This window comes from Bombina bombina, chromosome 2 (assembly GCF_027579735.1).
Source record: "Bombina bombina isolate aBomBom1 chromosome 2, aBomBom1.pri, whole genome shotgun sequence".
Classification (NCBI taxonomy): Eukaryota; Metazoa; Chordata; class Amphibia; order Anura; family Bombinatoridae; genus Bombina; species Bombina bombina.
The window spans coordinates 143,546,626-143,571,337 of record NC_069500.1 but is presented as its reverse complement, the minus strand read 5'-3'; the positions used below and the strand labels follow the sequence as shown (position 1 = coordinate 143,571,337).

The 24,712-nt window shown below is 41.4% G+C and overlaps 1 protein-coding gene across 3 annotated transcripts in view; it reads left to right on the top strand.

Moving 5' to 3' along the window:
• Positions 1-24,712, top strand: part of PLPP1 (phospholipid phosphatase 1) — a 284,596-nt gene that overhangs the window by 31,771 nt on the left and 228,113 nt on the right. Inside the window, exon 2 of one of the 3 annotated variants that reach the window (XM_053701280.1) lies at positions 18,597-18,751. The exons of 1 other annotated variant lie outside the window; for it this stretch is intronic. In XM_053701280.1, coding sequence (XP_053557255.1) covers positions 18,597-18,751 — 155 coding nt within the window. Of the gene's footprint in view, positions 1-18,596; positions 18,752-24,712 lie in introns of those variants that run through there. One more of the 3 variants, XM_053701282.1, reaches the window with a different exon arrangement.

Genomic DNA, 24,712 nt, shown 5'->3' with positions numbered 1-24,712 from the left:
ACAAACTACCAAGAATATGTTATATCTTCTACGTAGGAAAAAATTCTTACAGAAGCATCTGGAGAGCTTGACATTGTGAAGGATTAATGTAATTTACCAAACAAAGTAAACTTTACAGCCATGAATATTAGCATCATGCTACATAATTAAAAACTAATAATTTCAGGTAGGATATCCTTTGGATTGTTAATGTCTCTTAAATAGATAACTAGATTTATATTGATTTTTTTTTTTTTTTTTACTCAAAAAGCATTTCTCTTGCAAGGTGTATCCAGTCCACGGATTCATCCTTACTTGTGGGATATTCTCATTCCTTACAGGAAGTGGGAAAGAAACACACCGCAGAGCTGTCCATATAGCTCCCCCTCTGGCTCCGCCCCCCAGTCATTCTCTTTGCCGCTCTAACAAGTAGCATCTCCACGGGAGGGTAAAGTGAATGTGGGTATTAGATTTGTAGTTTTTTATATCTTCAATCAAAAGTTTGTTATTTTTAAATAGTGCCGGTTTGTAATCTATTTACTCTCTAGACAGAAAGTGATGAAGAATTCTGCTGAGAGGAAAATGATTTTAGCATGTTGTAACTAAAATCCACTGCTGTTCCCACATAGGACTGAGGGGAGTACCAGAAAACTTATTTGGGGGGAACAGTTTGCAGGCTTAACTGCTCTAGAGGTATGTTCAGTCATCTTTTTCTAGTCAAGACTTAGTAATGCTAGAAGACTGACAAGAATCCCCATGTGGGGAAGGTAAGCCATATTCTGAGACTCGGTATAGAAGGAAGGCTTAATTAACAGGGCTCAATGACTGGTGGACACTGTTAAAAGGGCAATCGATTATTTATAGTGAAAAGATAATCATTATACAAGTTTTTATCACTTTTGGAGTGTTATTTGGGGTTTTTATTCCACATGGCAGAATTTTAGACACCTATTTAGTGTTTTGAAGGCCCCACAGACTCCGAGTGGAGAGGGAGGGGCCTAAGTTTTGCGCCTCAGTTTGCGCAGTTCATTTGCAGACAGCTTCATGCAGCTTCACGTGGAGGGGTCCTAAGACTACTTGAGGACTTCATAGAGGCTTATTTCTTATCAAACTAATCCCCAGGGCAAGGGGTAGGGCCACAGCAGATTGCTGTGGCATGGTGCTGGTATTTGCCTAACCGGTTGTCAGCTTAGGTTGCTCCGGTTTCGGGCATTAAGCGGTTTAATTGACTTGATATTTGCTGTGCAATCATTCCAAATCATTAAGATCGTATGGTAAAAATTTCAGAAAGATTGGATCCTTTTTTGAAGATATTAGTAAAAAAAGTGTGGCGCTTTTATTATTTAAAGGCACAGTACCGTTTTTTGTCAAATTTAATTTTTCAGTCTTTGAGTGCTGTCTAAGTCTGTTTAACATGTCTGAGCCTACAGATAGACGTTGCTCTATGTGTTTAGTAGCCATGGTGTTTTAAATGTGCATTTTAAAGATAAAAATGTAGCCCAAGATGATTCTTTAACAGAAGGTAACGAGGATAGCCCACCTTCCTCTCCCCATGTGTCGATGCCTAGTACCTCTAGCGCATTGGCCCCTATTACATTGCAACAATTAGCAGCAGTCATGATAATTCCCTTGCGGCATTTTTATCCAAACTGCCAGTTTTTCCTAAAAAGCGTGATAGTTCAGTTTAAGAGCAATCAGAAGCTTTGGAAGGTTTATCTGTGGTACCCTCACAACGCTCTGAAGTGACGTGAGGGATGTGCTGTCTGAGGGAGAAATTTCTGATACAAGGAAAGGTTTCTCAGCGGGCAGAATCAGATTCCTTAGCGTTTAAAATTTAAGCTGGAACACCGCCGCGTACTGCTTAAGGAGGTATTATCTACGCTAGATGATTGCGACCCCATGGTGGTCCCAGAGAAATTGTGTAAAATGGACAAATTCCTAGAAGTCCCTATATACACTGATGCGTTTCCGATCCCGAAGAGGGTGGCGGATATTGTGGATAGGGAGTGGGAGAGACCAGGTGTACCCTTTGTCCCCCCCCCCCCCCATCTTTAAGAAAATGTTCCCTATAACTGACCCCAGGCGGAACGCATGGCAGACGATCCCTAAGTTAGAGGGAGCAATTTCAACACTTGCCAAGCGCACAACCATACCAATTGAAGACAGTTGTGCTTTCAAAGATCCTATGGATAAAAATTAGGTTTACTAAAGAAAATATTTGTTAAACAAGGTTTCCTTCTCCAACCTATTGCCTGCATTATTCCTGTGACTACTGCAGCGGCTTTTCTGGTTTGAGGCACTGGAGGAGTCGCTCCAGACGGAGACCTCATATGACAAAATTATGGATTGAATTAAGGGCCCTAAAGCTGGCTAATTCTTTATAATAGATGCCGTTTTGCAATTAGCTAAGTTAGCGGTCGAAAAATTCTGGTTTTGGCCATCATGGCGCGCAGAGCGCTCTGGCTTAAATCATGGTCGGGGGCACCGATGTGTCGTCTAAAACTAAGTTACTGAATATCCCTTTCAAGGGAAAGACCCTTTTCGGGCCCGAGTTGAAAGAGATTATTTCGGATATCACTGGGGGGAAAGGGCCATGCTCTCCCGCAAGATAGGCCTTTTTAAGGGCTAAAAACAAGGCTAATTTTCGTTCCTTTCGCAACTTCATGAGCGGTCCTGCTTCATCCTCTGCGACCGAAAAGCAAGAGGGTAACTCTCCACAGCCCAAGGCAAGGCAACCTTGGAGAGCCTTTTGCAGGGGCTGGAACAAGGGGTAAACAGGCCAAGTCTCTTCTTCTCTCTCTCTCTCTATCTCTCTCTCTTTCCTCTCTCTCTCTTCTCTCTCTCTCTCTCTCCTCTCTCTCTTTCTCTCTCTCTCTTCTTCTCTCTCTCTCTTCTCTCTCTCTCTCTTCTCTCTCTCTCTCTCTCTCTTTCTCTCTTTCTCTCTTTTTCTCTCTTTCTCTCTTTCTCTCTTTCTCTTTCTCTCTTTTTCTCTTCTCTTTTTCTCTCTCTTTTTCTCTCTTTTTCTCTCTCTCTTTTTCTCTCTTTTTCTCTTTTTTTTCTCTCTTTTTCTCTTTCTCTCTCTTTTTTCTCTTTTTTTTCTCTTCTTTTTTCTCTTTTTTTTTTCTCTTTTTTTTTTTTCTTCTCTTTTTTTTTTTTTTTTTTTCTTTTTTTTTTTCTCTCTTTTTTTTTTTTTTTTTTTTTCTTTTTTTTTTTTTTTTCCTCTTTTTTTTTTTTTTCTCTTTTTTTTTTTTCCTCTTTTTTTTTTTTCTCTTTTTTTTTTCTCTCTCCTCAGAGATCTTCCCGATCCCTGGGGCATTAGGGATAGTTGCTCAGGAATATCTTCTAGAATTCAAGGACTTTCCTCCAAGGGGAAGGTTCCACATTTCTCGTCTGTCTACAGACCAGACAAAGAAAGAGGCGTTCTTACGCTGTGTAGAAGATCTAATCAAGATGGGAGTGATATGTCCCAGTTCCAATTTACAGAACAAGGACTGGTTTTTACTCAAACCGGTTTGTGGTTCCCAAAAGGAGAGGAACTTCAGACCAATCCTGGATCTAAAAATTCTAAACAAATTCCTCAGAGTTCTATCCTTCAAGATGGAGACCATTCGGACAATTTTACTGATGATCCAGGAAGGTCAATATATGACTACCGTGGATCTAAAGGATGCGTACCTTCATATTCCTATCCACAAAGATCACCATCAGTTCCTAAGGTTCGCCGTTCTGGACAAGCATTACTTCCCTTCGGGTTGGCCACCGCTCCAAGAATTTTCACAAAGGTGCTAGGGTCCCTTCTAGCGGTACTAAGACTGCGGGGTATTGCTGTAGCACCCTATCTGGACGGCATCTTAATACAGGCGTCTTTTCTCAGAGCCAAGGCTCATACGGATATTGTTCTGGGCCTTCCTAAGGTCTCACGGGGTGGAAGGTGAACACCGAAAAAAGTTCTCTGTCCCCGCTCACAAGGGTTCCCTTCCTGGGAACATTAATAGACTCGGTAGAAATTAAAATATTTCTGACGGAGGTCAGAAGGTTTAAAGATTCTAAGCACTTGCCAAGCTCTCATTCCAGTCCTCGGCCATCTGTAGCTCAGTGCATGGAGGTAATCGGATTAATGGTAGCAGCAATGGACGTAGTCCCTTTTGCTCGAATTCATCTCAGGCTACTGCAATTATGCATGCTCAAACAGTGGAATGGGGATTATGCAGATTTGTCTCCTCAAATCCAACTGGACCAGAAAACCATAGATTCTCTTCTCTGGTGGTTGTCTCAGGATCACCTGTCTCAGGGAATGTGCTTCCGCAGAGCGGAGTGGATCATCCTAAACGACCAACGCCAGTCTGTTAGGTTGGGGGCACGGTCCTGGGGCTCCCTGAAAGCTCAGGGCCTATGGTCTCGGAAGAGTCTCTTCTCCCGATAAACATTTTGGAGCGGAGAGCGATAATCGATACACTCCAGGCTTGGCCTCAGCTAGCGGCAGCCAAGTTCATCAGATTTCAGTCGGACAACATCACGACTGTAGCATACATCAATCATCAGGGAGGAGCAAAGAGTTCCCTGGCGATGACGGAAGTAACCAAAATAATCAGGTGGGCGGAGGATCACTCTTGCCACCTATCTGCAATAGACACCTGGGAAGCGGATTTCCTAAGTAGTCAGACTTTTCCCCCGGGGGAGTGGGAACTCCACCCGGAGGTATTTGCTCAGCTGACTCTCAGCTTTGGGGCATTCCAGAGTTGGATCTGATGGCGTCCCGTCAGAACAACAAACTTCCTCTTTACGGATCCAGGTCCAGGGACCCCAAGGCGGCGCTGATAGATGCTCTAGTAGCGCCTTGGTCCTTCAATCTGGCCTATGTCTTTCCACCGTTTCCCCTTCTCCCTTGGCTGATAGCCAGAATCAAACAGGAGAAGGCCTCTGTAATTCTGATAGCGCCTGCGTGCCACGCAGGACTTGGTATGCAGACCTAGTGGACATGTCATCTGTTCCACCATGGACACTGCCAATGAGGCAGGATCTTCTAATACAGGGTCCATTCAAGCATCCAAATCTAGTTTCTCTGCAGCTGACTGCTTGGAGATTGAACGCTTAATTCTATCCAAGCGAGGGTTCTCTGATTCAGTCATAGATGCTCTGATCCAGGCTAGAAAACCTGCCACCAGGAAAATTTACCATAAGATATGGCGGAAATATCTTTGCTGGTGTGAATCCAAGGGTTACTCGTGGAGTAAAATTAGGATTCCAAGGATATTATCTTTTCTCCAAGAAGGATTGGAGAAAGGTTTATCAGCTAGTTCCCTAAAGGGGCAGATATCCGCTCTGTCTATCCTTTTACACAAGCGTCTGGCAGAAGTACCAGATGTTCAGAGCGTTGGTTAGAATCAATCCTGTCTATAAACCTGTGACTCCTCCATGGAGTCTAAATTTAGTTCTTTCAGTCTTCAAGGGGTTCCATTTGAACCTTTAAATTTCATAGATATTAAGTTATTATCTTGGAAAAGTTTTGTTTTTGGTAGCTATATTTTCTGCTCGAAAGAGTTTCTGAATTGTCTGCTTTGCAGTGTAATTCACCCTATCTGGTGTTCCATGCAGATAAGGTAGTTTTACGTACCAAACCTGGTTTTCTTCCTAAAGTTGTTTCTAATAAGAACATTAACCAGGAAATTATTGTTCCTTCCCTGTGTCCTAATCCAGCCTCTAAGAAGGAACGGTTGTTGCACAATCTTGATGTGGTTCGTGCTTTGAAATTCTATTTACAAGCAACTAAGGATTTCAGACAAACATCATCTTTGTTTGTTGTTTATTCTGGTAAGAGGAGAGGTCAGAAAGTGACTGCTACCTCTCTTTCCTTCTGGTTGAAAAGCATCATCCGATTGGCTTATGAGACTGCTGGGCAGCAGCCTCCTGAACGAATTACAGCTCATTCCACCAGAGCTGTGGCTTCCACTTGGGCCTTCAAGAATGAGGCTTCTGTTGAACAGATTTGTAAGGCAGCGACTTGGTCTTCACTGCATACTTTTGCCAAATTTTACAAATTTGATACTTTTGCTTCTTCGGAGGCTATTTTTGGGAGAGAGGTTTTGCAAGCAGTGGTGCCTTCCGTTTAGGTTACCTGTCTTGTTCCCTCCCTTCATCCGTGTCCTAAAGCTTTGGTATTGGTATCCCACAAGTAAGGATGAATCCGTGGACTGGATACACCTTGCAAGAGAAAACAGAATTTATGCTTACCTGATAAATTACTTTCTCTTGCGGTGTATCCAGTCCACGCCCGCCCTGGCAATTAAGTCAGGTTAAAATTATTGTTTAAAACTACAGTCACCACTGCACCCTATGGTTTCTTCTCTTTTTCTCCTAACCGTCGGTCGAATGACTGGGGGGCGGAGCCAGAGGGGGAGCTATATGGACAGCTCTGCTGTGTGTTCTCTTTGCCACTTCCTGTAGGGAATGAGAATATCCCACAAGTAAGGATGAATCCGTGGACTGGATACACCGCAAGAGAAAGTAATTTATCAGGAAAGCATAAATTCTGTTTTTATTAAAAAAAAATAAAAAAAATAATCATTTAAATAACAAAAAAGGAAACCGATTTTAAATAAAATAAAACAAATCCATTTTTTTTTTTTTTTTTGGTTATTGATTTTATCCTCCCTGTTTACATTTTTTTTAACATCTGTTTTCTGCAATTGTTTTTCAATAACCAAACTCCTCTCACAATTTTCCAAGTAACACAACAAACCAAAAATCCAGCACCTGAAAGTAACAAGGTGTGCACGCTTCAGGAATACTGCACTGTACTCCACACAATATAAAGTCACAAAGAAGAAGCAGCACCAACCAGTAGTTTCCAACAGATTTATTCGTGCAGTATGCACAGTGAACAGCCAGACCAACAAACAGCAACGTTTCGGACTTAGTCATGCATGATTAAGGACTAAGTCCGAAACGTTGCTGTTTGTTGGTCTGGCTGTTCACTGTGCATACTGCACGAATAAATCTGTTGGAAACTACTGGTTGGTGCTGCTTCTTCTTTGTGACAATTTTCCAAGGCTAGCCACAGTCATTTGGTTAGTATAAAATGCTTTGTTTTTCACTTATCTGTTAAAGGGACACTGAACCCAAATTTTTTCTTTTGTAATTCAGAAAGAGCATGCAATTTTAAGCAACTTTCTAATTTACTCCTATTATCAAATTTTCTTCGTTCTCTTGCTATCATTATTTGAAAAAGAAGGCATCTAAGCTTTTTTTGGTTTCAGTACTCTGGACAGCACTTTTTTATTGGTGGATGAGTTTATCCACCAATCAGCAAGGACAACCCAGGTTGTTCACCAAAAATGGGCCGGCATCTAAACTTACATTCTTGCATTTCAAATAAAGATACCAAGAGAATGAAGAAAATTTGATAATAGGAGTAAATTAGAAAGTTGCTTAAAATTTCATGCTCAATCTGAATCACGAAAGAAAATTTTTGGGTACAGTGTCCCTTTAACAGCAATTAGGGAAATATATGTAGCAGGGTTAGACTTAAAAAATATGCAGGATCCCTTTTCAGAGCTAAACCACATGAAAAAGGGGGCAAAGTAAATAATTAAAATATAAAACAATGCTGTTTTCTACTTATATGTAAACATTCTATATTAAAATGTCAATGCTATATTAGATTTAAATATAAGGAGCTTTAATTTCATCATTGTTCCCTCCAGAGACTAAAAACATCATGTTTAAATGTTGCTCTTTCATATGGATGACAGGACATTTTTGTTAGTTTAGCTGCATGTGGAGGACAGGGTCCGTCGCTGGTTGTTAAAGGGACAGTCTAGTCAAAATTTAAAATTGCATGCCCTATCTGAATCATGAAAGTTTAACAACTTTTCAATTTACTTTTTATCAAATTTGCTTTCTTGGAATTCTTTGTTGAAAGCTAAACCTGGGTAGGTTCGTATGCCAATTTCTAAGCCCTTGAAGGCTGCCTCTTATCTCAGTGCGTTTTGACAGTTTTTCGCAGCTAGACAGTGCAAGTTCATGTGTGACCTATAGATAACATTGTGCTCACTCCTGTGGGGTTATTATGCAAGTCTGTCAAAAAACTGAGATAAGGGGGCAGTCTGCAGGGGCTGAGATACAAGGTAATCGCAGAGGTAAAAAGTATATTAATATAGCCGTGTTGGTTATGCAAAACTGGGGAATGGGTAATAAAGGGATTTACCTATATTTTTAAACAATAGATTGTCCCTTTTTAAGTTTAATTCTGGCACTGTTATCCTCTGTGAATGACTTGGTATCACTGCATATAATTCTGATTCCTAGCTTTTTTAATTATTCTATATTTATTTATGTATACATAAATTCCTTCCATAGCTCTTAATGTCTATCTAGATACATATTTTGATTGGCTCCTAAAACAGAACAACCTATATTTGTTGTCTGTCCTAAATATGCAAAGCAGTGTACATTACAGTAATTACTGGGCTTTGTGCCCTTCATTTTTCTGTGCAGAACCCTACTGACTGTGGGAAGTTAATATTGGTAAAAAAAAATTATTTTATTTGTATATCAGTGTATACTTTGCCACAAGTATAAAATTGTCACGCATGAAAACCACATGAAAAGTACATTAGACATCAGAACGGATGTGTGTGTATGTATGTTTAAGACAGCTATGATAATAGATTCTTCATCCTTCTTTTTGTTTTTTTTTGTATAAATACACCAACTGTAAGAATTTCACAAAGTAGCATGCAGCAGTAATTTCTAGTCTTTTGCATTTTTCTATATAGATAAGGTGCCACTATTAGTCACTGAGCTCTTTAGGTTAACCCTTCTATCAATGTTTGTCTATGGAGATTTCATGGGTATGTGCTGGGTTTTATGCACCCGTTAGCAATGGGTGTAGTTGAAACACCTAAAGTCAGCATTTAGTAGAGGTGTCTACATACTTTTCATATAGTGTAAATTTCTCAATGACCGATTAAAAACCGCTCCGACACATCAGTTGCTGTACAGCACTGGTTTTAAAACCTATCATCAGGCCTCCCCAACAAGGCAGGTTTTCAGGATTACCTTGGGTGAGAGCAGATAAAATAACTGTTTACTAATCAGCTGATTGTTTCACCTGTGCTCCAGTTCAGATATCGTTAAAATGTGACCTGTTACAGAGGCCTGAGGTCAGGTTTGAAAACCAGTGCTGTACAAGAACAAGGCTTCGCAAGCAATTCAGTGAAGCTGTTTCACTTTGAAAGCTATTTGCCTAATAGGAAGCGCTACCCCTTCATTTAAATATCACACAGCATGTATTTCTTTTTTCTCTTCAGACTGGAGAGTACTAGAAATACCTAATCTATCACTTCCTTTAAAGTTTGCTAACCCGGTCAATAGGCCGTTCTTGTGTTTCCCTAAAAAGGCTTGTTCCTTTTAGGTCAATGATTCTGAATGGTTTTGAAATTGGAGCTTCTTTGGAAGTCTGAGCTTAATCATTGCATAAACAAAAACCTGTCGTAACAGCTTCACAAGTATATTTCACGAGACAAAACACCATTACCCTGACAGCAAATATAGTAGTTAGAAAATGTGCCGCTATAGATCAGAATAACTAGGTGCACTTCTAAACTGATGTGGTTAATATATAAAATTCAGCTTAGTTTTAAATATTTTTATAATTTATAGGTGTGCTTATTTAAAAACAGCAACTCCACAAAAACGGTATTTTCTTTCAGAATCATGAGATAATTTGGGTTTGGTATTGCTTTTAAACAACTTTCCAATTTACTTGTTACCAAATGTGCTTAATTCCATTGGTATCCTTTGTTGAAGGAGCAACAATGCACTACTGGGAGCTAGCTGAGCACATCTGGTGAGCCAAGGCAAGAGGCATATATGTGCAGCCACCCATTCGCAGCTATCTCCCAGTGGTGCATTGCTGTTGCTGAGCCTACTTAGATATGTTTTTCAACAAATATTACTAAAAGAACAAAGCAAATTAGATAATAAAAGAAAATGGGAAAGTTGCTAAACATTGCAGGCTCTATCTGAATCATGAAAGCATAATATTGACTTTACTGTCTTTAAGTACAGGGGCAGTGTGAGCGTAAGTCAGAATGAGTCCTAGAACAAAGCAAAATGGAAACAAGTATTTTTTTTTCTTCTTTATTTTGCTACTTAAACTTTATTAGATATTTTAAACAATGATAAACCGACTTATTCTTAAGCTAACCTTTGTTCTGAATAAATCATTAAATGCCACATTTTTTTATTATCCATACAAAGCAGAATTATAATTATTTAAATCATATGGATGCAGCCACACGTTGTGTAGTGACAGGAAAGCCAGTAATCCTAAAGCCAAGTACGGATTATATTCTCCTGCTCCGCCTCTACTTCTTCCCTTCTGCATTGTTTTTTTTCCTCCTCTTTGCAACTGGCTTGTTCTATCCTCTTTTAATCGACCAATATAATAACAGAACAAGGTTTCATCTTTTGAGACCTTACAGGTCTCCACTTTACGATCTACTAAAAATAAGGGATCTTTGGAAAGTAGTAGATATATGTAAGGTGCCATGGAGCATAATGTTGGGATTCTTGAAAATAAAACCCAATACATTTTACATTTTTATTTCTACATTGCCCAGAGTTTACGTTTTTCATTTGTATCTTAATTGAATGGAAAATTGGTCCAAATCCAAATCTGCCTTTGAAAATATTTATATATTTTTTTTTTTTTTTAAATGTTTTGGTCTATTTGGATCAGCTTCTTAAAGCATTGTCTTTCATCAGATGGTAAAAGTCCACAATAAATCACGTGTGAGAAATGACCCTCCTGGCAACCAGGAAGCCAGTGCCCAAATGTAATGTCTCGTGGACTCTTGTCATCATGAAATAAATGCTTTTATCAGGTAGACATAATAGTACAATGATTTGTAAATAGTAAGGAATTGTAATGCGCTTGTGATGAGTCACTATCTGGATTTCCATATCCTCTTGTCTGACTCGTAGCTTCATCTAATGTCTGCATGATCACTAACACATGCTAATATTACAAATGATGCATGGAACCATCCTGATCTTTCTTTGTTCACTGTAGTTTAGATATGGCTTTTTCAACCCCACTTTCTGAATTAAAAATTCAAGGTGTATTTTTTTAGCACAAAGTAATATAATTAATTGCATTACATGTCAACATATCTCCTATTCAATGAAATATTTTTTATTTTTTCTTTGTTTATTCCACACAAAAAAATATAAATGTTTGTGGACAAGACTCCCCCCCCCCCCCCCCCCCCCATGCATAAATTCCTATTTGTTCCTCTCACTCTTTTTCATATTGCATTTTACCTAAACCATATAATCCTGTATCGGTTAAAGAAAAGTACAATGTATCAATGTAAATGACATTTTCTAAATGCCTAAGGGCCGTTTATAGTGCAAAAATGTAAAGTTCTAATTTGTTACTGATCGTTTTAGCAGTAGTTATCCTGCAAGTCTGTTTAACCTTCAATAGCTCTCTGCAGCTCCTGAGCTGTATTCTAACTATGTGTTTAATTCATAGCCTTGCAGGGTTGCTAGTGCTCATAGAACATGCTCTATTGGTTTAAAGCATGTCATTTTTGCAATAGAATGTCCCTTTTAAATATGTAGTCATTACATGTGATTTCCATCAATGTGATTTCCCATCGAGTAAACCGTCATAATATAGTTTAAAACCGATGTGCAATATTTTTAACAACAAATTTTAAAGTGATGGTAAATTTGTATCTATTGTTAAACATATTGTAGAAGCTCTTACCTTAACTAGCACATCGATATGTTTATGTAAAAAAAAAAACAACAACATCTTTTCACTTAGTAACTTCGATTTTTATTTCAGTAACGGTACACTGTAATAATCAGCCTCTCTAAATTTTTCATAGGGGCAACTTTGATTGACATAAGTTTTAGCCAATCATTAGCTCACCATGCGCCCCATGTGAAATAGGACCTGCACGCTCCCGTGCTCTGAACTAACTAATTGCTATGGAATCCGCATGCGCAATTCTTATGCTACTGAGAATCCTCAGCTCTGGTTTACATGCAGATAGCATCCGATGTAAGTAAACGGTAAATCATTCCTTTCGTACTGATTCACTGTTTACTTTCATGTTTCTGACAGCAGCAAGTGTTTTTCTCTTCGTTGACCCTGTTACGGTTACCCTTAGTCTCGCTGAGAGATGGACCGCTTAGTAGCCTGGATCCCTATTGCTAAAGAGGGGAGAAGCTGCTTTCCATAGTATTCTATATGAGTCTCGCAAATATAGAATAATCTCCCTTAGCTGCAGTACAGCTAGGATACCCTTCTGCCCACAAAAACGAGTCAACGCTGCGATTGAGGGTCAAAACAAGAACTCAGGACTGGGATGCCCAGCCTGCTTTTTATTAAGGTTACATGCACACAGGGCACTCCCAGGGGGAGAGGGGGGGAAGCACAAAATCCCCCATCACACATTTAGATAGAGAGCACTGTCCTTTGACAGGCCACAATAGGATTACAGTACTTAAGATAACAAGTTTACAAGTTCATCTTATCAATTAGCAGTCTGGCTCCAGAGGTGATTAGACAATAGTTTCTAAAAGCTGAAAAAAAAAGAGTTAACTCTTTATGAAATGAAACTTGTTACGGTTTTCTTGGAGCCCTTCTTAGGCGCTGGCTTGCTGGTTCAGGCATTGCTGCTGGGAAATAAGCTCTTCACAACAAAATAACTAATGCTTCTGTAACATTGCTCCCTTTCTGTGGAACACTCTGGCAGACACGGTCTGACCCCTTTTCGGGGCAGACTAAGGCTGTCCAGACCGCTGGTTATGCGGGGCTGAGGTCGGTTTGTCTGGACAACCCGTCGGCGTTGCCATTCTGTTTCCCAGGTCTGTAAGTAATGGTGAAATTGAAGGTTTGCAACGATAAGCTCCAACGTAATAGCCTGCCGTTATCTCCAGAGACCCGGTTCAGCCACACCAACGGGTTATGGTCGGTGACCAGAGTGAACTCCTGACCATATAAATAGGGAGTCAATTTCTTTAATGCCCACACCAAAGCCAAACACTCCTTTTCGACCGCTGCATAGCTGACTTCGCGGGGCAGGAGCTTCCGGCTGATGTAGGCAACTGGATGCTCCCCTCCATCTTCGCCTACTTGGCTGAGGACGGCTCCCAGCCCGAACATGGAAGCATCTGTATGGACGATAAAACGTTTGTTAAGGGCTGGGGCCGCCAAGACAGGAGCGTTAATTAGAGCATTTTTGAGAGCCTGGAAAGCCGTTTCACAGTGGGGAGACCACAGGACCTGTCGAGGTAAGTTCTTCTTGGTCAAGTCAGTCAGGGGTTTGGCAAGTGTGCTGTAGTCTGGTACGAACCGTCTATAGTACCCTGCCGTGCCCAGGAAGGCTAGGACCTGAGTCTTAGTGATGGGGGTGGGCCAATTGGCAACAGCTTCTATTTTGGCCGGCTCTGGTCGCTGCTTTCCACACCCCACCCGGTGACCCAGGTACTGTACCTCGGCCATCCCAAAGTGGCATTTTTCTGGCTTCAGAGTCAGGCCAGCAGCCCGGATCTGATCCAGAACCATTCCCACATGAGCTAAGTGGTCCTCCCAGGACTCACTGTGGATCGCTATGTCGTCCAGGTAGGCGCAAGCAAAACTCTGGAAGCCATCCAGGAGCCTATCCACCAAGCGCTGGAATGTAGCTGGGGCATTCTTCATCCCAAACGGCATTACCCTAAACTGATATAAGCCGAATGGGGTGACGAATGCCGACTTGGGGATAGCCTCCGGGGCCAGGGGAATCTGCCAGTAACCTTTGCAGAGGTCAATAGTGGTCAGGTAATTTCCCCTGGCTATACGATCGAGTAGCTCGTCTACCCTGGGCATAGGGTAAGCGTCCGTCACGGTATTTTCATTGAGCCTCCGATAGTCTACGCAGAACCGGGTGGTCCCATCTTTCTTGGGCACCAAGACAACTGGGGAGGCCCAGGGACTATCGGAGGGCTCAATTACCCTGAGCTGGAGCATCTCATCGATCTCCTTCTTCATTCCTGTCCTAACTGCTTCGGGGATTCGGTACGGAGCCTGGCGCAAGGGAGCTTGTCCCGGAGTATCTACCTGGTGGGTGGTTAAAGTAGTGTACCCTGGCTTCGGGGAGAAGGTGAGGTGTTTGGACTGGAGGAGTTGGTTGAGCTGCTCCCTTTCAGTGGGGCTAAGTCGGTCCCCTATCTGAACCTGCGCCACTATACCTGTGGGGAGGCTCTTTTCTAATAGGTCTGGAATGGGTAAACTGTCGGGGTCTTCCTGAGGGGAACAACATATGGCCGTCACGTTCTCTGGTCGCTCAAAATATTCCTTGAGCATGTTTACATGGAATGTCTTTCTAAGATTGTTGTCGTGGCAGCTAGCTATCACATAAGTGGTGTCTCCCCTTTTCTCTACGATCTGGTAGGGACCCTGCCAGGACGCCTGCAATTTGTCTGTCTTCACCGGCTTAAGTACTAACACCTTTTGTCCTATGGTGAAGATTCTCTTTCGGGCCCCCCGATCGTACCATACTTTCTGTCTTCTCTGGGCCAACTGGAGATTAGCCCGCACGGATTTGGCTAATTGCTCCATTCGGTCCCTGAGTTCCAGCACGTATGGCACAATTGGGACACCGTCAGCCTCCATCTCTCCCTCCCAGTGCTCCCGGATCAGGTTTAGGGGTCCCCGTACCTTTCTTCCGTAGAGCAACTCGAAGGGAGAGAACCCTGTCGTTTCCTGGGGCACCTCCCGATAAGCAAATAGGAGGTGCGGCAGGAAGCGTTCCCAGTCTCGGTATTCCTGAGTGAACGTCTTGAGCATTTGCTTGAGGGTCCCATTGAACCTCTCACACAGCCCGTTCGTCTGGGGGTGGTATGGGGAGCTTAGGAGGGACTTAATTTTGCAAACCTGCCAGAGTTGTTGGGTCAATTCAGCCGTAAATTGGGTGCCTCGGTCGGATAGGATTTCTTTTGGAAATCCTACCCGGGAGAACACCTGTACTAGTGCATTCGCTACCGTATCCGCTTGTATGTTGGATAGGGCGACAGCCTCTGGGTACCTGGTAGCGTAGTCCACTACGGTAAGAATGTATCGCTTACCGGAGGGACTAGGGGTAGCCAGTGGTCCCACTAGGTCAATAGCAACCCGGCTGAAGGGTTCCTCTACAATGGGCATATTTACTAGCTGGGCTTTAGGGTGATCGCCTCGCCTTCCTACTCGTTGACACACATCGCAGGTGTTACAGTAAGTTCTAACGTCAGCGTGCACCCCTGGCCAAAAGAACGTGTGAGTAATGCGGTGTAGGGTACGGGTAACGGCTAGGTGGCCTGCTAAGGGGATGTCGTGGCCTATTTTGAGGATTTCTTGACGGTATTTGTGGGGCACTACCAGCTGTCGCCTACGCTGTCCCCTTTTCTCTGTCCAGCGGTATAGTTTCCCTTTTTCCCATAAGAATGTTTCGTTATCTGCCCCGCCCCCTCCGGTCTCTGCTCGTTCCCGGTACTTTTGTAAGGTCGGGTCAGTCTTAGACTCTGCCTCGAAAGCATCTGGGGTGTCCCAGGGTATGGGGCCTAACCTGTCAGGCAAGGTCGGGGTAGGTCTTACCTGTGTCTCCCGCACTGGTGAAAGCTCTCGCTCCGTCCGGGCTTGGGCCCGTGTAGTCACTGGGTCTGCCTCGTTGTTGCATACTGGAGCATAGGCAGAAGTCATGGGGCCCAAATCGTTGCCCAGTAGTACTTCGGCAGGTAAATTATCCATTAGGCCCACGTTCACAGCCCCCTTTCCCGCTCCCCAATCAAGATGCACTTTAGCTGTTGGAATTTTGTACACATCCCCCCCCGCCACTCTAACGGCCACAGTCTGTCCAGATCGCTTGTGCTCTGGCACCAAATGACTCTGTACCAGCGTGATAGTAGCCCCTGTGTCTCGCAATCCCTCGGTAGATCGCCCCTCGAGCCATACCCTCTGCCGATGGTGCTGGCGGTTATCTGAGGCAGCATATACAGGGTCTGCCTCGTGAAGCGGCCCCACATATCCCTCCATAGGGGCCTCTTGGTTAACACAGAGGGCCCGGGCCGGACGATAGGACCCAGAGGGGTAATTGTAATTCCTGGGTGTCTGGTGCGTATTAAGGGGGCAGCTAGCCATGAAATGCCCTGGTTGCTTGCATCGGTGGCAAGTCGGTCTGGGACGCTCAGAGCTGTTATTGGGTGGTCCTGAGTGTCGGACGGGCCCTGTGGGCACCGGGGCTCGGAATTCAGCACGAGGGGGTGCACGGTAAACCTCTCTGGGTTCGACCCGTGCTGGAGCTCGGTAGTTCATGGGTTCGTGAAGACGGGAGTCATAATGTTCATCGGCCAATTTGGCTGCTTCTTCTAAGGTAGAAGGCCGCCTGTCTCGCAGCCATTCCTTCCCTTGCTGTTCCATGCCATTATAAAAATGTTCTAAGAGAAACAATTGTAAAATTTCCTCCCCAGTCACCGCTTTACTTCCGCTCAGCCAGTGATTTGCCGCTCTCCGCATTCGGTGCGCCCATTCCATATGGGTATCGTTAGGCTTCTTTTCCGTGCCCCGAAACTGTCGGCGATACGTGTCCGGAGTTACAGCGTACCGTCGCAACAGTGTCTCCTTAACTAGCTCATACTGTGTCACTTCCTCAGCACCCAGAGTACGAAAGGCTTCCAGGGCTCGCCCGGATAGTTTCCCAGACAATATCGTGGGCCACTCTCTGTTGGGAATCTGGTGCAGGGCACATTGCCTTTCGAAGTCCGCCAAATATTCATCAATCCCTGTCTCGCTCTCTAGGAAGGGTCGAAATGCCGCATAGGGTATCTTGGGCCTCCCAGCATTTTCGACAGGGATGATTACCTGCGGGGCTTCAGCATTGCGGTGTGCGTTCGCTAGGTTGAGTTCGTGGGCTCGAGTCTCTCGTATATCCTCGTCCGCCTCCGCCATCAACTGCTGTACCAATTCCATGGAGGGGTTCGGCCCGTATAATGAGAGCCTTTCCCGAACAATCCTGGTTTTTTCGTCACTAATCGTGGTCGGTGTTTCCGCCATTGTGAAGCTCTGATCCAGTTCGGTCAATTCTGCGATCAGCTCTCTCCTCGGCCGGTTGCTGGCGTACCCCCCTCTGCTTTCAAGTAAATCCTTTAGGGTGGTACGCTTCAATTTTTCGTAAGCGCTCTCCATCCGTTCTGTACCTCTCCTAGGAAATCCAGGAAAATCCCGCCGCTGCCGCCAAATGTTACGGTTACCCTTAGTCTCGCTGAGAGATGGACCGCTTAGTAGCCTGGATCCCTATTGCTAAAGAGGGGAGAAGCTGCTTTCCATAGTATTCTATATGAGTCTCGCAAATATAGAATAATCTCCCTTAGCTGCAGTACAGCTAGGATACCCTTCTGCCCACAAAAACGAGTCAACGCTGCGATTGAGGGTCAAAACAAGAACTCAGGACTGGGATGCCCAGCCTGCTTTTTATTAAGGTTACATGCACACAGGGCACTCCCAGGGGGAGAGGGGGGGAAGCACAAAATCCCCCATCACACATTTAGATAGAGAGCACTGTCCTTTGACAGGCCACAATAGGATTACAGTACTTAAGATAACAAGTTTACAAGTTCATCTTATCAATTAGCAGTCTGGCTCCAGAGGTGATTAGACAATAGTTTCTAAAAGCTGAAAAAAAAAGAGTTAACTCTTTATGAAATGAAACTTGTTACGGTTTTCTTGGAGCCCTTCTTAGGCGCTGGCTTGCTGGTTCAGGCATTGCTGCTGGGAAATAAGCTCTTCACAACAAAATAACTAATGCTTCTGTAACAGACCCATTATACAAACGAGCAAAATTGTTAATACAATTATTGTAAGTATTTAAAAAAAAATAAAAAAAAATTACATCAACAAAATGACAAACCTTTATTTTCAAATTCTAAGTATTATAATCAATTCTCTACTATGTTTAATTTATTTGTGGTAAACGTGCACTTATATTTGGACACTCTATATTATTTGTTTACAAATGCGCAAGTAGCGTAAGAATTGCGCATGCACATTTAATAGCAATTAGTTCAGAGCACGGGAACGTGCAGGTCCTATTTCACATGGGGCGCATGGTGAGCTGATGATTGGTTAAAACTTATGTCAATCAAAGCTGCCCCTGTGAAAAATTGTATGAGGCTGATTATTGCGGTGTACTGTTACTGAAATAAAATCAAAGTTACTAAGTGAAAAGATGTGTTGTTTTTTTTATATATAAGCATATCGATGTGCTAGTTAAGGTAAGAGCTTCTACAATATGTTTAACAATAGATACAAATTTACCATCACTTTAAGATAGTTATCCAAAGCAAAATTCCAAGTCGTTGCATTCAAACGATAAAATTTAGCTGTGGGGGAAAAAAAACGAAGTAGTTTAATACATGTAATCGTTACCTTGAAATTTTCATTTAGGATTCTTGTCCTGCATGGGTTTTTCCTTGTACTGCGGTACAGGGTTTGCACCTCACCCATTTTTTCCACCAGAAAATGACACAAATCTCTTAACAATTTTTTTTTTTTTTTTTGTCTTTTTTTCCCGTTTTCCTTACAGCTGGCTTACCTTTGGGCATTCTAAAGTTGTACACAAAAATCCCGTATAAGAGAGGTTTTTTCTGTAATGACAGCAGCATCCGGTATCCATTCCATGACAGTACAGTCACCTCCACTGTACTCTACACAGTGGGTTTCTCACTGCCCATTTGCTCTGTAAGTAACTTAACCCATGGGCATTGGGTTTCTTTTTGAGAATCATATACACTACTAATATAAAGGGTATAAACATTGTTACGCATCCCTTAATAATGATTCTATTTTTATCTTGTCACATTAATTAACAAGTTAAATATTTAAACTTTTTTTTTTTTTTTTTTCCCCTGGTATATTTACTTTACCCTTCATATGTTTTATTCTTTGCTTGTAATATAATTTGAATTCCTATATCAGAAGAATTACTTCTCCAAAAGGTGTTCAATTTGAATCAAGCTATCCTCTAGAGCAGGAAAGAAAAGTCTAATTTGTACCCCCAAAAACCCAGAAACTCTTATGTCAAGAAATCCCTACATGTTTCTTTTGCATTCCTTTTGTGGACTCTGGGGGGCTTTAATCAAGCGCTTTTGGATGATTATTGGTTGCCTTCTATTGACTGTATGCATTGTATTTAAAGGGACATTAAAGGGACAGTCTAGTATAAATTAAACTTTCATTATTCAGATAGGACTTTTAATTTTAATCAACTTTCCAATTTACTTTTATCATCAAATTTGCTTTTTTCTCTTGGTATTCTTAGTTTAATCTAAACATAGGTAGGCTCATATGCTAATTTCTAAGCCTTTGAGGGCTGCCTCTTATCACATGCTTTTTAAATCTCTTTTCAACACAAAGAGACAGAGTACACGTGGGCCATATAGATAACACTGTGTTCAGACACAGGGGGTTATTTAAGATTTAGCACAAAACAATGCTAAATTTAAGACTAGATAATAAACGGTCACAGTCATGTGATCAGGGGGCTGTCAGAAGGTTCTTAGATACAAGGTAATCAGAGGTAAAAAGTATATTAATATAACTGTGTTGGTTATGCAAAACTGGGGAATGGGTAATAAAGGGATTATCTATCTTTTAAAACAATAGCGATTCTATGGTAGACTGTCCCTTTAAACACCTCGTTTTGTCGCACTCTCCCTAGAGGTGACAAAAAGCAAAATTAGTAACCTAGTTGCTAATTGCCTAAACCAGTTTGTTTGTTTGTTTTTAATTGCAGAATTTGCAGGTTACAGTATTTGGCCTTCTAGAGAATAGTTAAAAATGCATTCCCCCCCCCCCCCCCCGACAAAACAAGAGGTGTTTTTAGTTCATCACTGTCTTTCTCTTTAACCATCACATGAACTGTGAGGTAGAAGGAGGTTATTTTAATACATTTGTGAAATGGCTCAATGGTATGAGGTAATGCCTACTGGCTTCTCTTCTAACCTTTTATAGAGGCTGTTACGTTGCTCCATTGAGCTATACTAAGTTGCACAAGGTGATATGATTTCAGTTTTGTATTTCAAAACGTTTTATAAATGCTCTATTAACAATTATCAGCTTGGTATGTTGCAATATGTAGTTGCCCTACATTACCTCGTGAATATTGGGAGTAAAATACAATTTATTTATTAGGAGTATAAAATGAGACCTTGCAACTTTGTTCCCTCCCCTTCTTTATGGTGATTCTAATGCTACAGGTACAGTGTACTATAAAATTGTGTTCCCAATTACTTGCAATAGTAACTGCTGAGAATAAAATGCATGAGATTGGTCCTTTGTTTGTTTTTGTATATGAAATAGCTGTTTTACTGATTGACGCCTAAATCCATTGTTCTCAAGAACATGTCCATAAAAAGGGACTGGGCCTGAAGAAATAGCAGACCTTCTAATATTATTGATCTCTAAAGCCTTCCCATTTTATCTCCGTCCGTACACAATGGCCAGTACTTGAAGAAGGAATTGAAAATGAACATTTTTATTTCCTCTTTCACCTCCCACTGGGAGCTTAAAGTGATTATCAATCCAAGCGTTTTAAAAAACGCTTAGATTTACCATCACTAAAAATGTTTTCAGTTATTTAGGAAAGGGTGCTAAACTTACCCTACCAATGAGGTGATGTTTCCACCTCTGAACCTCTAACACAGCAGATGACATGCTCGGCTATTGGTTTACAGGTGGAAACATCACCTCATTGAAGAAGAGCGCTGTGCCGTGGGCGGGCGGAGGCTCTGACTTTAGCGAGCTGCCGCGGCACAGGCAGGGTTAGTTTAGCACCCTTTTTTTTATATAAATGATCAATAAAACTCAACATTATTTTTAGTGATGGTAAATCCTAGTGTTTTTTAAATGCTTGGATTTACCATCACTTTAATTGCTGCCTACTGCCTTTTTGTTTACATTGCTTTTATACAGAGAACTCTATAGTATACATATTGCCAGTATAGGTGATGGTTTCAACTGGCAAAATCACCTTTTTTTAAATGGCAAAGTGAACTAAAGGAGAAATTAATATACAAATTGATACACTCCAGTGTGTGAACAGATCATTGGTAATGCTATCAAGTATAATGTCCGTCTTTAAGGTCTGAGTCACCTTTTTATAGTGTAATAAGGAGCATTTATTATGAGGATTCTATTATTGGTGCTTTGGTACCATGAAGTGATCAGTTTGCAGTTTTAGATGTCTCTATAACACACTTATACAATCGGGTGTGACTGTCTTCGTATTCTGATTTACATAAAAAGAGGATGTTGTGAAAAGTACTTTTTCCTTACCTGATCTATTTTATCCTATATTTTCCACCTTTAATCAGATATATGGTAATCTGAGGTCCAAGAGTCATCTCATAAAGAGGTAGAGGACATTAAAAAGTAAAATAGAGAGGTTTATAATAAGACGTTGTTATATCTTGATGTAGCAAAAACGGTCTGTTATTGTCTGTGCTTTTAAACCTCAATAAAAACAGAAAAATTCCTTTAAAAAAAAAAAAAAAAAAAAAAGTGTAAAAAAATGTTGGGACGCAAAAATAATATTGGAAAGGGTTCTGCAATTTCGTTGAAGTGATGTAACTCTTGGTTACCATAAATATTACTGCAATTTTTCCCGTTCTTCAATAAAGGGGCATGCTTGTTCTGTCACCCAGAATAGTTATTTGAGCAAGTTTTCAATATACTGTTTAATCTCTGTGATTAACAAGGAAGAGCACACAATGTGCCAGTCTATGAGCATTGTAAGCTTCTGATTGGTGTGTGCAACACACTCCTGTTGATAACCGGTAACTTATAAGACTTGTAATGACAGGATTTTTGCAATAAATGAATATCCTGGGTGAGTATAAAAATGTTTGGAATGCATTATCACCTTTTTTCCTGCAATTGTTTTTTTAATAGCCAAACTCACCCACCACTTTACTTATTTGGAGGTGCCAGTCTGGACTTGTTAATGGTGTTGTCACAGCTAGAAACAGTCATTATGTTAGCTGCTGTTTTATTGTTTTGCATGTTTAACGTTAAGGGGCATATTAGACACTGATCTAAGTAAGTTTTTAAAAGGTTTTATACTGGATTTTTAGAAGCTCCCAGTTTAGCACTGTTGATGATGAGGTTAGGCTGGGACACCCATTAAAAGGGGCTGACAAAGCAGGAAGAGCAGACACCCCCCTCCCCTGCATATGAAAAGACCAATTGCACAAACAAGAGAAAGCAGGAATCTGTAGACTTCAGGCTACAACTGGTATTTTGGGGCCTGGTTAGTAGTCTGAAAATCAGCACAATGTTATTACAAAAGAAGCAAAACTAAACATTGTTACAAAAACACTCCCAGATGGGCTATATGAATGGATCTATAACAAATGTATGCAAAGAAAAATCTAGTGTACATCGTCCCTTTTAACTCTGCTAAAGCCAATTAGGGACACGTATAGCTGTAGCCAGCAATCAACAAGCGCTACCCAGGTTTTCTGAACCAACAATGGGACGGCTCCTAAACTTACATTCCTGAAAGAGAAATCACTTGAAGCTTGAAAATATACATGAGATTTCAGCAAGTACCTGGTAAGCAGAATAGTATTGCCGAACATGACAAATGTATTTAAAATGTAGGGTTCATAAAGGTTTATTTTTTAATCTGTGTAATGTATGTATAATATATACATACACTATTTAACCCCTTAATTAATAGTAATGTGCGGAACAACATTAACCCCTTGTTTGCCAATTATTCACAGAGAACCTACTTGTCCAAGCTTCAGTAGCAAATGTAGCTAGAACTATGGTGCTACTCTGTTAACATTACCACAGGTCTCTGATTAAGCCCCTAGCCTAGAAACCCCTCTATAATGACAGTATAAACACCTTATAATGACAAGATATTTCTAAACTTTTGTTATAGAATAACATAGCATCCACGTCTAAACATTTTTAAAAACACATTGAGATTTTGTTTGCTGCAGTTGTTTCTCAATAGTCATACCCCACCTCTTGCCTTATTTGGAGGACTTGAGTCTGCAGTTAGCAAGGCTAGTCATGGTCATATTAGTATAAACTGGATAAAATTCTTAAAAGGGATTCTAAACCCAAATTTTTTCTTTAATGATTCAGATAGAACGTGCAATTTTTTTAAGCAACTTTCTAATTTACTCCTATTATCAATTTGTCTTCATTCTCTTGCTATCTTTATTTGAAAAGCAAAAATCTACCTGGGTTGCCCTTGCCGATTGGTGGCAAAATGTACCCAAACACTCAGCAAGCGCTGAGGCCGGCTCCTTAGCTTAGATTCCTGCTTTTTCAAATAAAGATGGCAAGAGAACGAATAAAATGTAATAGGAGTAAATTAGAAAGCTTCTTAAAATTGCATGCTCTATCTGAATCATGTAAGAAAAAATGTGAGTTTAGTGTCCCTTTTCAGGTGTACTGCTCATATAAGTCACATACCAACATCAGATTCTTCGTCCTGCAGCCCCTCTGTCATCTGTGTACCCTCATCAGACCCCTTGTCATACAGCCCCTCATTCAGCCATGTACACACATCAGACCCCTCACCCTGCAGCCTTTCTTCCAGTCCTCTTGGTCCTTTTCCCCTTTTTTATTAGCTGAAAATCTATTTGGTATTTTATACTTGATAATCTATACCAGCAGCTTTGAATTCAGCTGCAGACCCGAGCAAGAGCAGAATTAAGAACTTTAAAGTTGTTTTTTGTACTGGGTCTACTACAGCTAGGACACCTTGTAAATACGTTTGTCAATTTAATTGCAAAGAGACAACAGTTTTGTTCGTCCAGGGCTTTGTATTTTGCAGGGTCATAGGATGTGTACCCAATCCGGTTTTAGAGTGCAGTCAACTTCCCATTTCAGTTTCTCTTGCAGCGTATCCAGTCCACGGATTCATCCTTTACTTGTGGGATATTCTCATTCCCTACAGGAAGTGGCAAAGAGAGCACACAGCAGAGCTGTCCATATAGCTCCCCCTCTAGCTCCACCCCCCAGTCATTCTCTTTGCCGGCTCTAAGCACTAGGGTCTCTCTACGGGAGGGTAAAGTGAATGTGGTGTTAGAATTGTAGTTTTATTATCTTCAATCAAAAGTTTATTTTTAAATGGTACCGGTTTGTACTATTTACACTCTGGCAGAAAAAAGATGAAGAATTCTGCTGAGAGGAAGATGATTTTAGCATGTTGCAACTAAAATCAATTGCTGTTCCCACACAGGACTGAGTACCACCAGAAAACTTCATTTGGGGGGAACAGTTTGCAGGCTTGACTGCAATGAGGTATGTTCTAGCATTATCTCAGTCTTGTCTAGAAATAAATGACTGAAGACTGACAATATCCCCATGTGGGGAGGGTAAGCTATGTTCTGAGACTTAGTAAAGAATTGAATGCTTACATAACGGGGCTAATTATGCTGGTTGACACTAACTTAGGGCAATCGATTATTTTACTTAAGGAATACTCGTTGGGAGACACTTTTAAAGCACTTTTGAGTTCTTTCTGGGGTTATTACCCACATGGCTAAAATGTATTCACTTAGAAGTGATTTTTGTAGGCCTCATAGCTCCGGAGTGGGTGGGGCCTAATTTGGCGCCTCAGATGCGCAGTTAGAATTGAAAGACAAGTTCATGCTGCTTCACATGGAGGGTCCTGCT